At 44.5% G+C, this 18,050-nt stretch overlaps 1 protein-coding gene and 1 pseudogene across 3 annotated transcripts in view; both read right to left on the bottom strand.

Annotated features, from left to right (window-relative positions):
- JPH1 (junctophilin 1) overlaps positions 1–5,090 on the bottom strand; it is an 86,782-nt gene extending 81,692 nt beyond the window's left edge. For all 3 annotated transcript variants that reach the window (XM_066378864.1, XM_066378863.1, XM_066378865.1), the window contains exon 1: positions 4,446–5,090. In XM_066378864.1, the coding sequence (XP_066234961.1) occupies positions 4,446–4,824 (379 nt within the window). In that variant the 5' untranslated portion in view covers positions 4,825–5,090. The remainder of the gene's footprint in view (positions 1–4,445) is intronic.
- Positions 5,091–15,641: 10,551 nt separating this feature from the next.
- On the bottom strand, positions 15,642–15,710 carry LOC136401820 (small nucleolar RNA U3; annotated as a pseudogene).
- Between the last annotated feature and the right edge of the window lie 2,340 nt (positions 15,711–18,050).

The following is an 18,050-nucleotide window of genomic DNA, read 5'->3' as shown; positions in this document are numbered from 1 at the left end:
TCTACTTTCTCCTGGCCATGAGATTTCCCTAGCCCCTGTGACTACATGGTGACTCACACCACGTACTAGCATTAGGGAATTCATCTCACAGCAAAAGGTGTGTTTGATGTGTTCTTTAAAATGTTATGATACTAGATCATTTTTTTCAATAAATATTATGACTCTTCAGGAATAAGATAACATCTAAAGTATTTATGTTCAGTAGGGTTGTCTATTAAATAAACAAATTAGCAGACATAAAAATAACCTGGTGCAGATTTTTAAATAACTTTAGGAAGACATGAATGTTAAAATTTGGGAATTTAGAATTTTCTTTTCAAAAATCAAGGCCATTTCCTTTCATTAAAGGCTAAATTTAAATTATAGTACCTTCCTTGGAAATATTGGGTATGGGAAACTTTGTAAAGTATATGATTGTCTAACCATTAACTGTACACCTGAAACTAATAAAGAATAATATTGAATGTACACTGTAATTGAAAAAAATTTAAAAATTAAATAAACACATTATAGCTAATTTATACAAAATAATTTTAAAAATTAAAGTACTTCACCAAACAAAGCTATGTGGACATTTTAAGATGCAATTATTTCTGTATTCATAACAATTCACAGGATCAAAGAAATCATTAATATAGTCCATCTTGAACTCTTTCTGATTTTATAGATCTACCTTGAAGTCATTTTTCATTTTTTTAAATTGTCACACACAGAAGATGTCCCTTGTGTGGCATGCATTTCATTTTATCATTCCGAGCAAAAATGCTAGTAGTCTTATGTCATTGTGTTAACAAAGGCTGCACTTAAAAGTTAAAACCATAATGGCTCCCAAATCAAACGTTTTGACTAATTTCAAGAATACCTTCTCTATTTTGTTATATTTATGTCATATACACAGACAACAGCAGTGCAACAATGAAATACTAAGTAGGTGTGGTGCTGTGAAGGACATTTGCTGGGAAGATGTGAAATTCTTAACCAGACATCTATGAGCTTCTGAGGAAGTGGGCGGGCCATAGCTTTCTTAAACCAATATACCCACAAGGGCAGGGTAGTTATAAAACATTTTAGGGTAAGAAACTTCCTACTGAATACTAGCCATCTTAAAACATCACCACCTTAACAGAGAAGGAAACTTAATTATTAGGAAATGCCAACTTTGACTTTTTCTTTGCCTATATAGATAAAATTTAATTCTAGGATAAAAGTTATACAACCTGACTTACATATTCTAAAACAAACTACCTTATTTTAAATATTTTGTTTTTAAAGGGACACTAAAATTATATCCTTCTAATTTCTCAAAGAACTTCCAAAGGTGCTGTTTGAATCAGTAAGTATTTACAGTTTAAATTGCAACCATACCATCCTAGTAAATGTCTAACACTGAGAGAACATTAACAGCTAGTTTCCTTAAAATGCTATCTCCAAAATTAAGACTAATATTTTGAATTTCCACAGAATTGTTGCTTGAAAATCTAAGCAGTTTAAAGTGACAGCAATAATTAGAAATTTTAGGTATACTGATTAACTGTCAAGTAGGGAAGGCACTGGCCACATTCCCATCGTATTGTGTTAAGTACATGGAAGAATCCTCCATGGACGTGATAGAAATCAATTACAGTCAAATTTTTAATAGTTCATCTGAAATTTAGAATAGGTTTAGTTTAGTCAGTGAACCTAGAAAAAGGGGCTCTATTTCTTTATGAAGCAGGTGTGTTCTAAAGTTTTTTTCTGCTGCTCAAATAAGCTCTAATTGGGTCCTCTTGACTCCTTAAAAGGTAGATGCAGCTTTCACAAGTGTAAATCTGATTTTTATGGGTTTTATTTTATATTATGTTCTATGATTTTTCATCTGGGAGCTCATTTTCTACATAGATTCATATTGGTGTGGAAGGCATCCAGTTCATAATGAGTTCCGGTCAAATTAAGACTACTGTATGCCACATTTATGTTTATATGTTACAGATGTGTGTGTGCAAGTATGCATACGGATAACAACACTGTGCCTTCCTAGACATTTCCAGTAGTTTTATGACATGTGGGAAAAAAAATGAAGTATGGCAGATCAGAATTTGCACCAAAAATGGAATCCAGAATTCAACTTGGATTTCATGAAGATGGTACCAATTTATTCTACTGTAATATTCAAGGGGTTTCTATTCAGCAACACTTCACACACAAATCACTGATAAATCATATGACACATCTCACGTGGAATGACTACCTCTTTCTTCCTCTAACTTAATGTTACCACAAAATACATGGAATCATATTTTCCCTAAGTCTGACAGAGGGGGGTTCAGAGATGGACATACAGTCGTGCAGAGGCAAAAACAAACAAACAACCCAAGCTAACTCAAGTAAGAATAGGGATAGTGATATTTCCTATTTGAGCCTTGATACAAAATAAATAATGACAATAAACTTCTACTCAGAACCCCTTATATGATTATGATATAATTAGATAGAATGACAAATGAAAGAAAGCAGGAAATCGCCTTGCTCAGAGTCAATCACAATTTTAAAATTTCCTTCCCTTTCTAATTGGTAGCATTTTTTTTTTTTTTTTTAGAAAAAGAAAACCATTGTCCTAGTGATGCCAAATTTTAAGGTTAAATAAAAAACACTTTTTTTTAAACACAGGGCAGATTATTGGTAAGGTCATCCTGGACACTTACTTGAGCTTCTACATACAGAGAGGGCCTTCACTGTGCTCTCTTTATATATTTTGATTACTAGGTATAATAAATACTCTAAGAGATTTCCTTTAATGAGTAGTAATTTTAAAAGAAGACTTATTTTTAACCTTCCCAAACTGAAGAGAAATGTCCAAAGCCTTCCTGAAAGATTATAAAATGATGCATACATTTTAAAAATAAATACTGTGTTCCACTTCTGAGCATGGAATTTAGTTATACTGAAGACCTGGGGCTTCCTGTAAAATCCAATCACAAGCTAACACATTGGTAGGGCTGCCAACCAAGGCACCCTATGCCCATTCAAAACGTTTTAAGGGCCCTAATTAACTACTGTGGAAATTGGGATTCAAGCAGCCCAAATACAAGTAATCAAGAAAGGTTTTTTCCTTCCTTCCTTTTAATCCATGAGAACTATATCCTTTTTTATACTGTAGGATGAAAAGATGTCCTTTTAAGCAAATCCTACCATTCTGCTGTTTTGCATTTGAAACACTGCCCGTGTTCTGAGTGAGTGAAGTGTACAAATTGTATAAGCTTTTATATAAGCAACGACATAACTGGGCTGGAGAAACTTTTAATTGGATCCCTTTAATATCCTCCAAATCTGAGATGCCTAATTCCAAGAGGTGGCATCCCCTCCTACAACCCTTTCCAACTAACTATAAAGTTTATTAAGAGAAAATGTATTTTGACAAAGCACAAGTCATTCATCCTTCTCAGCTTACTACACAAGGAAATTCACCAGGTTCTGACACCTGTTTCAATAATGTATTCTCCTAATTGAAAGAAAAAGTCTGCTTTACTACATAATTTTTTTACAAATACTGTTAAATATTAAAATAAGGCGAGTTTTGTTCACAGCCAGCAGTAGGTCATACATATTCGTGCACATCAGTTTGGGGCACTGCCATTCTCAGGAGTAAAACAGCTGCTAACTTAACAACTTGGGATTTTATACCTCTCAAATGTATTTTTTAAAATGTAGAGTTCGTTGTTCCTTTCTAAAATGTGTTCCTAGTAATTTGCCTACAGATCTCCGGGTCAACAACGACTACCATTCTTCTGACCAAACACCAATATTTTAAGGAACCGAATGAAAACTAGTAACAAAACAGCACACCTGCACCAGGAGGCCCTCCGCTTCCACAACTAGGATGTTTCCTAAAACACCCCAAATAAGGCACCGTTCCCCCACATCCTAGTTATGGGGTTTTGGCTTCTATCTTTAGGCTACTAGAGGACCGGCAGCGAAATACGACTCCACGTGAAACCAATCCCGGAGCGGTCAGCACTGACCGCCAGCCTCGCAAGCCCAGGACACTCGCTCTAACTCCACGGGAGTGGCGATTTCAAACCCGGTCGGGAGAGGGAGGGATCAGGAACGTAATGTGACGGGCTCAAGTGACAGCGTCCTCTCTCCAGCCCAACCCTCCCGGGCGGTGCTTCCTCCCGGTGGCAGTGCTGCGCTGGCGCCCGCCAGGTATCTTCACGCCTGGCCGCGCCGGTTGTGGACACAGCGCCCGCTCCCAGAACCTGGTCCTATCCAACCCTCGCTTACCAGTTGCGTCCCAGCGCACCCCCTGGGGGAGGGCCGGCGCGGAAGGTGGGTGGGAGCTGGCCCAGATGTTTTGGCGGGTTTAGGACACGTGCGCCTCGCGTCCCTCTCTCCCCGACCCCCGCTGCCCCGCAGCCACGGCCAAGCCCACCGCACCAGCCCGCCGAGCCGCCTGCGACGCCGCTCACCTCCGTCCCCGTAGGTCTCCACGCCGTACCCGTCCTGCAGCCCGTTACTCCAGGTCCCCTCGTAGCGAGCGGGGGTGCACAGGCTCTGCCGGACCCCGTAGCGCCCCTTGAAACCATGTGACCACTCCCCCCGGTACATCCACTTGCCCTTCGTCTCCACCCCCAGCCCGTGCCGCTTGCCCTGCGCCCAGTAGCCCTGGTAGGTGTTGCCGCTGGGCCAGGTGTAGCCTCCGACCACCTCGAAGCCGTGCGACCAGGAGCCCGAGTACTCGCCCTGGCCCTTGGGCCCCGTGCAGATGCCATGCCCGTGCGCCTTGCCCTCCTCCCAGCCGCCGCAGTAGGTGCCGCCATCGTCGAAGTCGAACCTTCCGCCCGTCATTCGGGGGGCAGCCCCGGCGCGCTCCCCGCGGGGGCACGGACGCGGGCAGAGCTGGGCACGGCAGGGTGCAGCTCGGCGGTGCGGGCCCGGCGGGCGAACACACGACAGCGCCCCGGGCAGCTCGCGCCGCCGCTCGGCTCCAGTCCGACGCCGCCCCCGTCCTCCCCTCTTCTTTCGCCGCCACCGCCACCGCCACCGCCGCCTTCCTCCTCCTCCTCCCCCTTCGCTGCCGCCGCCGCCGCCGCCCTGGCCAGCGCCGCGCGCGAGAGGACAGCCCCGGCTCCGGAGCGGACCTTCAGCTGCTCCCGCCCGCCCACGTGAGCCGGGCGCCGCCCCACGCCCGCCCCTGTCCCCTCCCCGGGCGCCGAGGCCCGGCCCCGCCGCGCTCCCGCTCCACCGGGCCCTACCCCCAGCGCCGGGTTGCCAGTCCTCCCGCGGGGGGCGGGGGACAGGGGGCGCGCGTGTGCTCGCGCAGGGGTGTGTGGTGGTAGGGCGAGTGTCCCTAGGGAAGCGTGACAGTCCCCACCTGGAGATGAAGGCGCGGCTGCATGCGTGGAGTCAGCTTGCAGGTGGCAGAACCTCCTGGGTTTGTGCTCGGGGTTTATCACGGTGGTTAAGCGCCTCTAAGTGCCGCCACGTGTGTGTTGAGGGAAAAGTCCTCCGTGCGTGTTTGTCTGCATGGGGTTTGTAATTGCATTTTTTCGGCATTCCAACTTGTGTTCTGTTGCATTTGTCATGCTCAGCTGTCTGTCGTCATGACTTAATATCTCCTGGATATATAGTATGTTTGCCTGTGATTTAAATCGATGGCAGCCTAGATATAATTGTGCAGGCTGTTCTTTTACACCTACCCATTTCAAAGCACGCGTGTTTGCATTTATTTCATGAAGATGCAGGGGAGAGCCATGCAGTTTGAAAAAGCAGAGACTTAATTGGTTAGTTTTTTTCTCAGTAATAATGGGATAGTTCTTTTGAATCTGTCTTTGAGGCAGAATAGGCTATTTCTGTGGACATGAGAGCCCACTCCCCTTAATACCTCATTTGTTCTTCTAACAACCTTAGAAATTCTTCAGCCTGTAGCTGTCTGTGTGCCCAGCAGGCAGACGGCTCAGTCTGTGTATATTGGGAAAGTGTCTGGAATGTACACCTGGGACCTCTCCACTGGTAGCCACAGTTTAAGAAAGTAAACAGAAGCTTTCAAGGAGGTCTCTGAGAAGTAAAACACTGCTCTAAATTTACAGAGTCTGTGACCTACAAAACCGGGGACAGGTGTCAGCTGATCTTTCCAGCTACAACTCTGTTTCGTTGAATTCAATTTCAACAACTCTTTTAAACTTGTAAACCTTGATTTTACCATCTTCCACACAGCAGTGAGAAGAGTTGCATTTCCCTTCCTGTGTTAGATGATGATGGAGTATACTGTGGGTGCTGTGCAAAGCTAGGAGTTAGAGGCTTGGTAACAGGCAAGATGAATCAGTCAGTGATGTCTCTGGTAAGAGCAGGCATTGGTCTCAACCTTACCCTCAAAATGCCTATGGGAGACACTTCTTTGTGTCACAGCCAGAGTCTTAGGCTGGCCTCTTGAGGACAAGCTTTGCAGAGTATTCCTGGTATTCCTCAGGCTGAGAGGCTTTGGGATGACTGAGCGAGCATCAGCAGCTGCCAAACATTCTCCAATAGGTATTTGATTATCAGATAAAAATACAAAGACAGGTGTCAGGGAAGACAGCAGGGAAAAGTCGACTAAACTGCACAGAAAAGGAACTGAAATTGACCTTGATTGCCTCCATCTCAGGACTGGAGTGGGCCTTTTCCGGCTTATTTGGCTGAAATGCCGAACGAAAAATCTCAGTTTACACAGAACCGAATCACCAAAGAGAATTAGAAACCCTCATCTGTGGTGCTGCCCGCACAGCTGCCAGGAATAGTGCTTACCCTAGTGGCCTGAAATAATTCCGCATCTTGCTCAGCATCTCACCATGGGCTGGGGATTGATTTAGGCCACTGGGAAAAGGAGGGCCCTGGACTTTGCAGCTGAACCATTACTGCGTTTCTCTGTTAAGGGATATGCCAGGATCCGCAGCTAGCATAGCATTTCCATCTTTTCGGGGGTTTTGTTTCATAAGAGAAACAATGTGGTTGCTAAGACAACATTTTTTTCTCTCTCTTAAAACTGGCTTTCTTCGCAGAGTGTACCCTTTGTCCCTTGAGGATATATTTTTGGACCTACCCATATGTGTTGGCTCCATATAGGAACATTTAACAACTATGCTTTTGTTTGCCGGCATGGTGGAAATATTGAATAATTTTTACTTTTCCTAATTATCACACAAATGATGAATTTTCTGGAATATACTGCACAGAGCAAGTTTCTGGCTTCTGTGAGAGACTTCTAGTCCAACTATTATGATGGACACAGGATTGTGGTTCACATACATCTGGGTAGAAAGTGGAAATTTGGGGAGGATAAAGATACTGTCATTTATCTCTTAATCTTTTTCTCTTGCTATCCCTAATAATGTCTTCCCTGGAAGGAACCTTCATTAAAAGAGAAATTCCACCACCAGCTATCTATTAAGTTTCAAGTAATCTTAATTGTAATTTGACCCTGCCACTGTCTCTCTTTGTGGAAGAAAATTATTACTGAATACTTGGTACCTTAGTGAACAATTTTTGGCAAGGTCACAATACAAGCCATGCTCCCATTTACCTGCTGCCAACACAGTGAAATGTTTCCCCAGTTGCATTGATGTGATCATTGATGTCAGGGTTCAGGTTCAATGGTAATGGTTGGAGAAGACGGGAGAGTGAGCTAGGAAGAGGTGGCCAGAATGATGAATGGTGGAGAGTAGGCAGTGGAATAACGTTGCATTTACTGGTCAGAGTTAGTAATGTCCTTATTTTCCCTCTCACTCTGAACCTTTGCCCTGGATAAGGGGGAGTTGAATTTAGCTTTAAGAAGGGATTAGTAAGAAGAGAATGTGAATGTTGGTTTGACAGGTGGGGTGGGGGAGGCCATTAAAGCCCGGGGGCCAACAACCACTCTTGCAGTTTCTCTTCTTCCTGTTCAAACCCAGCTATTAGAGACTGCCATTCTAGAAAGCTTTGTAACCAAAGGTAAGCTGTTTTTGGGTGTGAATCTCTAGTAACATGTTGGTGAGGCTGTTTTACTTAGAGTTTATTCCTTTTTTAAATGAAGGTATTTAAAAACTTACTAGTGACTTAATTTTATTTATATATTAGAATTATTGAGAATTCTAAGACATTTAAAAATGACAGAAAGCTTATCTGCCAGTATTTACTGTTTAAAGGGTGTGATGCCAAATGTGTAAAAAGGCACATGCAATGAAAATTACTTGATGTAGTATGTGTCAAAATGAGCATTACTAGTACCTTTGAAAATAAAGCATTCAAAAAAATTTAAGAAATTTGTCTACAATAAATACAGAAATCAAGAAATAGGGTCATATAAACTTTGCAGACAGCAGAGGAAGTGAATTCCAAAATGAGTGGTTTTTAAAACTTGGAAGGTGATTGCTGTGTGCCAGATTCAGTGCTGAGCGCTTTACCTACATTAATTCATTTAACTCTCACAATGACCCGTGTGAGGAGTACTAGTATTGCAAGCATTTCACAGGACATTTATGTGCCCAGGATCATTTAAAGCAGAAATGGTTGAGCAGAAATTCAAACCCAGGTCTGTCTGGCTCTTAAAGGCAGTTCTTTTTTATTACCCTCCTGCTTTGGAGCAAGAGAGCTTTCAAATCGGGGGAGGAAGCCCTCTGGGAAGTGAGCAAAAAGGGGTGGTGAAGATGACTTTTCTTATTTTTTAGAACAGCTGCCGGATGAATGGTAATGCTACTGTTTAGCATTAAAGAAATGGAGAAACAAGAGTAAGTTACAGAGGTTGGGAAGATAGGTTCATTTAGGAGGGCATCATCTAGAAATATATCTCAGAGATGTTCAGTAGGCAGTTGGGTCAAGAACTAAAAATTAAAGAGTCAATAAGGACAGGCATACCTCAGTGGTACTGCGGGCTCGGTTCCAGAGCACTGCAATAAAGTGAGTATCACAGTAAGCAAGTTGTAATCTTTTTTCTGGTGGAGGTCTTACCTTCGATATGTAAAAAAATGCAACATCTGTAAAGTGCAGTCCAGTGACACACAATGAAACGAGGTCTGCCTGTAAGTAACTGTTGTTTTTCTCCTCCGACAGCCACTGCTCAGTAGCACCTCCTTCTGAGACTGGCGCTATTCACTCAAGCCATAGGAGCAGATCTTGCCTCCATCTTCTCCAGGTCACTCCCCTGTGTTCATCCAGGCTGAAGGATTGATCTACTCTTTCCCCACATTCTGTCTCCTGCCATTGTTCCAGGCAGCTCCATCCTGGCCTCAGACTTTATCTTAAAGTCCTCGGACACAGCATGGACCTTACCTTGACCCCCATGTAAACCAATCCTGAAAACGGACCTTGACACCCCCACTCTTTGGCAACACTTTCATCTTTCCTGAAATGGCTGAATAAACCATTGACTTGTATCAAAGTCTCTGCTCTTTTGATGCCCCCCTGTCCTCCTGGCCCTACCCTGCTCTGCCTGAAAACCCTATGAGTCATTTCTACCGCACTGTCCTTGCTGTAGTGACCTCCCGCTGCATTTGCCCACTCATTTTCCAACCCCAAGCCACCGTTTCCCATCCCCTATTCCTGGGAAGCCCCTTCTGGAGAAAATCACACCATCTACCAGTTACCATTGCAAATTATTATTATTATTATTATTTTTCTGAAGCTGGAAACGGAGAGAGACAGTCAGACAGACTCCTGCATGCGCCCGACCGGGATCCACCAGGCACGCCCACCAGGAGCGACGCTCTGCCCACCAGGAGGCGATGCTCTGTCCCTCCGGGGTGTCGCTCTGTCGCGACCAGAGCCACTCTAGCGCCTGGGGCAGAGGCCAAGGAGCCATCCCCAGCGCCCGGGCCATCTTTGCTCCAATGGAGCCTCGGCTGCGGGAGGGGAAGAGAGAGACAGAGAGGAAGGGGAGGGGTGGAGAAGCAAATGGGTGCTTCTCCTATGTGCCCTGGCCGGGAATCGAACCCGGGTCCCCCGCACGCCAGGCCGACGCTCTACCGCTGAGCCAACTGGCCAGGGCACCATTGCAAATTATGGGTGCAGACCTCAGACCCATCCTTCCACAAGGTACTGCCATCTCTTCCCAGAGGACTTCCATTTGCCTGTGACTGTCCCCAGGCTCCTCTCAGCTCCAGGTCCTTCCTCCTCAGAGAGGCAGAGCCAACATATGGGACCCCTGCCCTCTTTTCCCCCTCTTCAGAACTTAACATCAGTACCAATATCCTTCCTCTCCCCACCCACCCCAACCCAGAGGAAAAAAAGATGTCCTTTTCCTCTCCAGGTTCCAGGTCAGTTCCTTCCCTCTTTTCAATACACTGTAATTCCTTTTCCTCCACCCATCAGACACGCGCATGCATCCTCCATGTGAGGGCTGTCCTCATTTCCAGGTCCTGCTCGAACCCCCTGTCCTCTGTGTCTGCTCTTGAAGCTGCAGACCTCCTCGAAAGAGTATGTCACATTCGAGTGTTTACCGTCCACCACTCATTCTTGTGCCATTCGATTTGGTTTCTGTCCCTACCAGTATAGTGGAGCTTATCTAGCCATTGTGGAACTGCCTAGTTGACATATGTCTCTTAGTTCTCATTCTGTTAGAGTCATGAACACATATCCCCCTTGGCTTCTCTAAAACCCCTACGGCTCCCCTCTTCCTTACTCACTTCTTCCGCTGGCTCCTGTCCTGTGTAGTTTGCTCCTTATCCCTTTCTGCTCTCCTTAATTTTAGGTTATCATTTGTGTTCTAGGCATGAGTTTCATGATACCAGAATTCTGTATCATTGTGAATACCTGCTAGCTTATCTTGTACAACTAGGCAATCATGTCCTCAGTGCAAAAGTCTAATTTAGAACTAGTCTAATTCCAACATAAAAACACCAGCTGGGCCTTACTTAAGTCTCAAGGGCAGTGCTTTGGTTTCTTCCCCTGACTCGTCCTTTGTGGCTCGCTGCCTGCTCTTCCTAATGGGCAGGGCTCCACATGGACTCAAACAGTAAGTGTCCAGTGATGAGGGTTTCAAGGAAGTTCTAACAATAAGAAAGTGATGACAGAATCAAGTCGGGGAGGGCGGGGCTTAAAAGAGCTAGTAAGCGTGAAGCCACAGAGTGGGTTGCAGGTCTGTATGGCAGACCTAGCACCTGAAACAAACCATAAAATATGTGTGTATGCCCATGTATGTATCTATGATTACTGGTTTAGGCTTGAAGACACAGAGAAGTAAGGCTCAGACCTTCCTCTTAAGGGTATAAAGCATCTCTAAGGAGGCGGGAGATAAAAATACAAATAATGAAAGTACACAGGAGATGACTATACGTACCAAGTAAGTGCCAACAGTCCTAAGAGTTCAGAGCCCAGAGTGGTTTTTGTGGGCGGCTATGGTCGAAGCTGTTTGGGGGCATCACAGGCATATTGTTTAGCTTTGTGGATAAAGTGGAAGGGGCATCCTTCTGGGGACATCTCTGAAGGAGTGATCTTAATTGACACCTACAGGGAGAAGAAATGAGGGATCCCATGTCTGTGACAGATAGAAGAGACCTCCTGGAAAAGACCTCCCTGGGGTCCGGGGAGGCAAGATGGCAAGCTCATCTTTCTCGTGATACTCTGAAAATCAGAACGCTTTATTCTGAAGATATGAAGATATGGGGGCAACTCAGTATTTGAAATAGCACAACTTGGGGGTGGCAAGGGAACATAAAAGTATATTTGGGAGTGTTGGTATTGAGATGGTGAGAGTTGTGAACATTGATGAGCTAATGTTTTCCTGAAGAGTTGAATAAAGAAGGGAGGAGGCACACAGTACTTCAGAGAGCACACCAGGAGTAAACAGCTGTAAGTGATGATAGTGGGAGGAGAGACAGGAAATCAATTAGGCAGTAAAAGAAATGCCAGTTCTGACTAGGGAAGGAAGGGTCCCAAGGGCTCTGGAGAGGGACTTGAAACAATCGTCAGTAATGGAAAAGGCTTTTTCTAACTGGGACACGTGGGATGGTCTGTCGTTGCTAAGGGTTGCAGTCCCAGTCCACATGTCACCTCCACGGCACACCTCAAAGCTCTTATTGGGTTCTTCAGACACTGATTGCATTCCAGATAAAGCTTAAATTCCTCTTCCTTTTCTTACACACATACATTCTCACATTTTTGTCCTGTCTTGCATTTCACTATTACTTTCATGTGGCAAGTCCTTTATAAAGCTCACTGAGAAGTAGGAACCCCCCACGGGGCAGCCTGCTCAGGTGCAGGGAGGGGGGTGCATACCAGGCAGCTTCCAGCTGCTGAGACTTCAGCTTAGCCACAGTGTTCATGCCATGCCACGCTCACCTGGGACATCCCTTCCAACTAAGAGACATTGTGCATCTGTGCCCTCCGACACACAAAAGGAACCAGGGCACCTGATAGGTTTAGTGGATTCTGGAAGCAATGTATACAACACTTAGACACTGCACCAGCCTGTACACTGGCTGAGACAGATGGCATGCTGTCTGCTCTCAGAGGGCTCAGAGCAGGTGAGAGTTGTGCAGGAGGACCCAGGCTGGGTTGTGGGCAGCCCTGCCTCTTGGGCCCTTTGGTGGGGTAGAACCTGTGGGTTTGGTGTTTGGTGTCAAGGGTAAGGGAAGGTACAACATGAAGATTATTGTGAGCCCTAGTGGAAGAATCACATTGAGTGTCTAGGGCAGGGGTCCCCAAACTTTTTACACAGGGGGCCAGTTCACTGTCCCTCAGACCATTGGACAGCCGCCACATAGAGTGTTCCTCTCACTGACCACCAATGAAAGAGGTGCCCCTTCCGGAAGTGTGGTGGGGGCCGGATAAATGGCCTCAGGGGGCCGCATGCGGCCCACAGGCCGTAGTTTCAGGATGCCTGGACTAGGGGATCTGAAGCAGGGCTGTGTCATCCGCAAAAGATATTTCTGTGGCTTTTAAGAAACAGTTTCTGGTAAGATCCTTGACCTTGATAGTAAAGGGCCATAGGACATCAAGTGACCATTCATCTAGAGTTTCCCATTATGAGCTGGGACCAAGACAAAGACTGACCCAGAAGCAGTCTGTTGTGAGACAGACCCAGGATGTCCAGGGTCAAGCTGAGCAGGACCAGCAAGCATGAGCTGGAAGAACAGGTTGCCCAGACCCTCCATTCCCTGGGGAGGGACCCCTTCTCCAGCTCTCACCGGGGGAAGATTAGGGTTCCGTACACCTGGCAGCAGGAGGGAGAAAAGCCTGCTCTGGGTCTACAGATGGACAAGTTCAGGCCGTGGATGAAGCTGAAAATGAATGGAGGATGCATTATAGCTGCTTTGGAGCGTGTGTGGGAGTCTTTCCAAGGGACAGAGCTATGGTGAACCTGGTCATCTATTTTGTGTGAAAGGAAATGTGGCCCAAGGTGGGAATGTGTGTAGATTTCTAGACAATGGCCATCTGACCAGCAGCCTGGAAGGGACAGGACTGGAAGACCAGAGACGGAAAGGTCTAGGGTAGAGACATGCAGATGAATATACTGGGATGGATGGTACATGTAGACAGTTTTGTGCTGCATGTCAATGGCTTCCATAGGACCTAAATGGACAACTGGATGCAGTCACGTGATGGCAGCCACCCTTCCTCATCAGTCAGCCCTGTCCCAGAACAGGCGCCACATGAACTAGTGGCTGTGGTGACAGAGATGGAGACTATACATGGCCCAACAGGAAGGACTCCCATTTATCAAGGCGAGTTTAGCTACTGCTGCCTCTGTCCAACCTGCCAGCAACAGAAACCACTCCTTAAAATACCAGTCATCTACTTGGTGGCAAGTGGACTATGTTGGGCCCCTGCCAGCTCAGGAAAGCCAGTGGCCTCTCTGGGATCAGATGCCTGTTCTGGGTATAGGTTTGACTTTTCTGCCCAGGGAGCCACAGTCTGTGACACCACTGTCCAGGAGCTTTTAGAATGCCTGCGTCACAGGTCTAGAATTTCACACAACAAAGCGGCTGATCAGGGGACTCACTTCACAGTGAGGGAGATGCCAAAGGGAGCCCTGACCATGGGTGTTACTACATTCTGCATTACCATACCCTCTATTATCTACAAGGGATATGAATGGTCTCTTAAATGTAGACCATTCATTTGTACAATGAGGGAATGAAGGGTCTCCTAAAGGCACAGTGCAGAGGTGGTTATCTGCAAACATAGAGTGTGACCTTCAGGATGCAGCATATTTACTACATCGGGCTTCTAGGTTAGCACAATATTCCCATTAGGAAGAACGTATGGACCTGGGAACTGATTGGTGGAAGTAAGTGCATCCCACTTATCATCACATCCGAATGACCTCCTCAACTATTCCCGCAGCTAGGGGCTCTGCAAGGTTCCCAGTGGACCTCACTTTTGCAAGAGGACAAAGTGAGTCCCATTGAACTGCAAATTCTGGCTGCTGCCTGGTAGTTGCTTTGACTCCTTATGCCCGGGGCTCAGCAGATGAAGAGGAGTCAACATACTGGCAGGGATAACTGACTCTGGTGATCAGAAAGAGGCTTTTATCAATGGGGACAAAACGAAGGTGTGCAGAACCCACATGATCCATTGAGTGATTTCTGGTTCTCCATAGACCCCCTGTAGCTGTGAATGCGTGCGTGCAGCAAGCCCGCTTTGAGAAAGGCATGATGTTTCCAAGGGCTCAGACCTTCCAGGAATGAAGGTTTGGGTCACACCACCAGGTTAGCCACCACACCCTGCTGCTATGAGAGCTTACGGTGAGGAGGATTTAGAATGGAGAGAAGAAGAAGATAAGCATTTCAAGTTCCATGACCAACAGCAGAGATGGGGCTCCTTGTTGTCTCCTTAACTTTCCTTTTCTAAGCTTGCCCTCAAGGAGAGAGGTAGATGGGAGCTGCACTCCACACATGTGGAGAAGGGAATCTTTGTACTGGAAGGGGAGAGTGTGTTGGCCTTAGCTATGTGCACTGCTCAGATCGCCCTTCAAGAGAACGTGGAGCAAGGAAGGAGATGGGTGAGCAGGCTCGAGCTGCTGCACCTTTGGGTCCTGGAGGGTTTTGTGCTGAGGCCATGCTCTACCTAGAACAGGCGTGGCCAACATATGGCCCGTGGGCCAGATCCGGCCCGCGTAATGAGTTTATGCGGCCTGCGATTAAATTCTTAATATTCCCCACTACTTTAAAATCTCAGCTACTCAGAAGCAGAAGCGTCTTTGATTATTGGAAATCGAGATATTTAAGAAGATAGTGATAAGCGGAAAAGAATTCCGCGTGTGACTAATCTAGGGTTAACTTCCAATAATTGGTTGAATGGATTTGCAATACTTCTTTATTTTTAAAAATAATTCCATTATAAAGATTTACAACTTTTGTACTCGTCTGTACTCAATATGAACTGTTTGATGTTTAATGGTGATGTGAAACCCACATTATTTTAGGCGGAGTTTGCCAGTGCGCACCCAAAGTCAAACAATTCGTTATTTTTGTGGTCAAGTGTGCTGAATCATGTGGCATTGTAGCATAGACAATAGCTGCAGTTGATAACTGAGAATGTATCCAGGCTGTTTGTAAAACGAAATAATTGTTTTATTTGCGATATAATCCCTTCAAGCTCATTCTATTAATTAAATATTGTTTCAATTGATTGTGATACAGTTTGGATATTTATACAATATGTAATTATTTTTATTAAAAAATATTTTTATTAAAATAATATTGTATATTAAAATTTTTTCACTCACATTTATTCATAAACAAATTACAAACTATAGAAATGATCCCTGAAAGTATAGTCTTACATAACAAATTACATAATAAAATTTTGTTTACTTAAACGAATTGTTTTTGTATTTAACATTTTTTAATTTTAATATTTTGTCCGGCCCGTGAAAAAAGTTTTCTTTCTAATCTGGCACGGGGGCAAAAACTGTTGGCTACACCTGACCTAGACTCTCTCTAGCCAATAGCTGGCACAGTGGGATTGACAGAGCTGGGCAGTTCCTCCTATGACAGGCTGATGGTGTGTTCTGTGCTCCCTGTTGACCTGGCTGAAACTTATTTAGAACTACATTGTAGCCTGAGGCTCCTCCACGTATGCAACCCTCCTTCCTTCCCTCTTCCTTTCATAGGTTTCAGACCTTCGTCGTGACCTAAAAGCTCTCCTCACCTACTCCTGCTTCTTCTGGCTTTTATCCTTCACATGGTTCCCCACATCACTCCTTTGTATGTCTAATTCTGTCCTGGCAGCTGATTTTTGGAGACCCTGAACCGATACATCCAGTGATCTTTTAAAAATACCCACACATACAGATGCTCACACACATTTACAGGGGGTCCTTGATCAGAGAGATGAAAGTCTGACTCAGAACTTAATAAAATTGAATGGAAATTTAGATTTCATGATTCTTAAAAAGAGGAAACTCCCTCTGTACTGATATGAAAAAATCCCCAAGATCTATTAGCCACATTAAAGCAAGATACCGGTATATGAATACTATATTTGTATGTAGGCAAAAACCTGGAACGATTCAAAGAAAACAAAGGGGCAGGGTGCCAATGCTCACTAACGAGCACTTTGATTTGTGTTCATTTTAAACCTTGATATTGTACTACTTATTAATAATTAAATTGAACTGTCAGTCTTCAGTATCTTAGCATGTTATTTTTTTTTAATAAATAAATTTTTATTTAAATGGGGTGACATCAATAAATCAGGGTACATATATTCAAAGAAAACATCTCCAGGTTATTTTGTCATTTAGTTCTATTGCATACTCATCACCCAAAGAGAGATCGTCCTCCATCACCCTCTATCCAGTTTTCTTTGTACCCCTCCCCTCCCCCCCCTCCTTCCCTACCCCACCCCCCGTAACCACCACACTCCTGTCCATGTCTCTTAGTCTCACTTTTATGTCCCACCAATGTATGGAATCCTGCAGTTCTTATTTTTTTCTGATTTGCTTATTTCACTCCGCATAATGTTATCAAGATTCCACCAATCTGCTGTAACTGATCCGATGTCATCATTTCTTCTAGCTGACTAGTATACCATGGTGTATATGTGCCCCATCTTCTTTATCCAGCCTTCTATATTTTTTTTTATAGTGATTAAAAGCCTTTAAGCAAACTCTTGGCCAATATTTTTCTGTTTACGCAGCATCTAGTTCATTGTTATTGGTTGGTACAAACATCCCCATGCAGTTAGTACTATTTACATACTAAATTCACAAATTCACAGCACAACTCAAAACTCCGTGGAAGAATTATGCAGATTGATACAAAATGGAAATTCACTGGTTTAGACACTGAATTGAATTGAAAGGAGAGGTGGATGGATTTTTCTGCATTTAATAATTACTACCTATTGGGTTTTTTTTGTGAATATGCAGAGGTATTTCAGGGCTTTTAGAGTCCCTGAACTTTTTCTCTTCGTGCTTCCTAATATTTGAGTTCACAGAGTATTGATAGTGGATAACGATTATTTAAAAAATTTTTTTTTCAATTACAGTTGATAGTCCATATTATAGTAGTTTCAAGTGTATAGCACAGTTCTCAGATGTTGTTATTTTAACATTGATTTTAAAAATCATACAGTACTTCATATGTGATTGAATGGAACTGCCTGTTGGCGTATGATCCAGTAACATGGGGTAGAGCAGTGAGTAGACCTCATGAATTTTAGGACCCTTGGAAACATGTGACCCAACTAGAAAAGGACTGTCTGGGTAATCCAGATGGCATGAGTGATTTTGGACTCATCAAACAATTGAGTACTTCACCGACCATGAAGTACTGCTTGACTGTGTCAGAGTGGACCTTTAGAAGCCTCTAGCAGTATTCCAGTGTGTCAGTGCTGCCTTTTCTGATGGTCTCAATGTTTTTCTCCTTCTGGAATGAAGTATGCACCACCATTTCCTTCTTCAATGTTTCAGCCTAGGCTCAATTATACCTTATTTTCATAGCTCAGATGCATATAAAGTATTCCTTTAGGACTGACACTTCATCAAAATGCAGGTGAAAATGACCTTGGTGAGTATCTTCAATTCTAGGCTACAGCCTCCCTTAGGAACATCTTTGAAAAAGACCTCATCACATATACTCTGAGAGCCTCCCTAGCAGTTCCAAAGCATTTCTCTG

The sequence above is a fragment of the Saccopteryx leptura genome, chromosome 3 (assembly GCF_036850995.1).
Source record: "Saccopteryx leptura isolate mSacLep1 chromosome 3, mSacLep1_pri_phased_curated, whole genome shotgun sequence".
In the NCBI taxonomy this organism is placed as follows: Eukaryota; Metazoa; Chordata; class Mammalia; order Chiroptera; family Emballonuridae; genus Saccopteryx; species Saccopteryx leptura.
The sequence above is the reverse complement of the archived record's forward strand: the minus strand, read 5'-3'. Positions and strand labels throughout refer to the sequence as shown.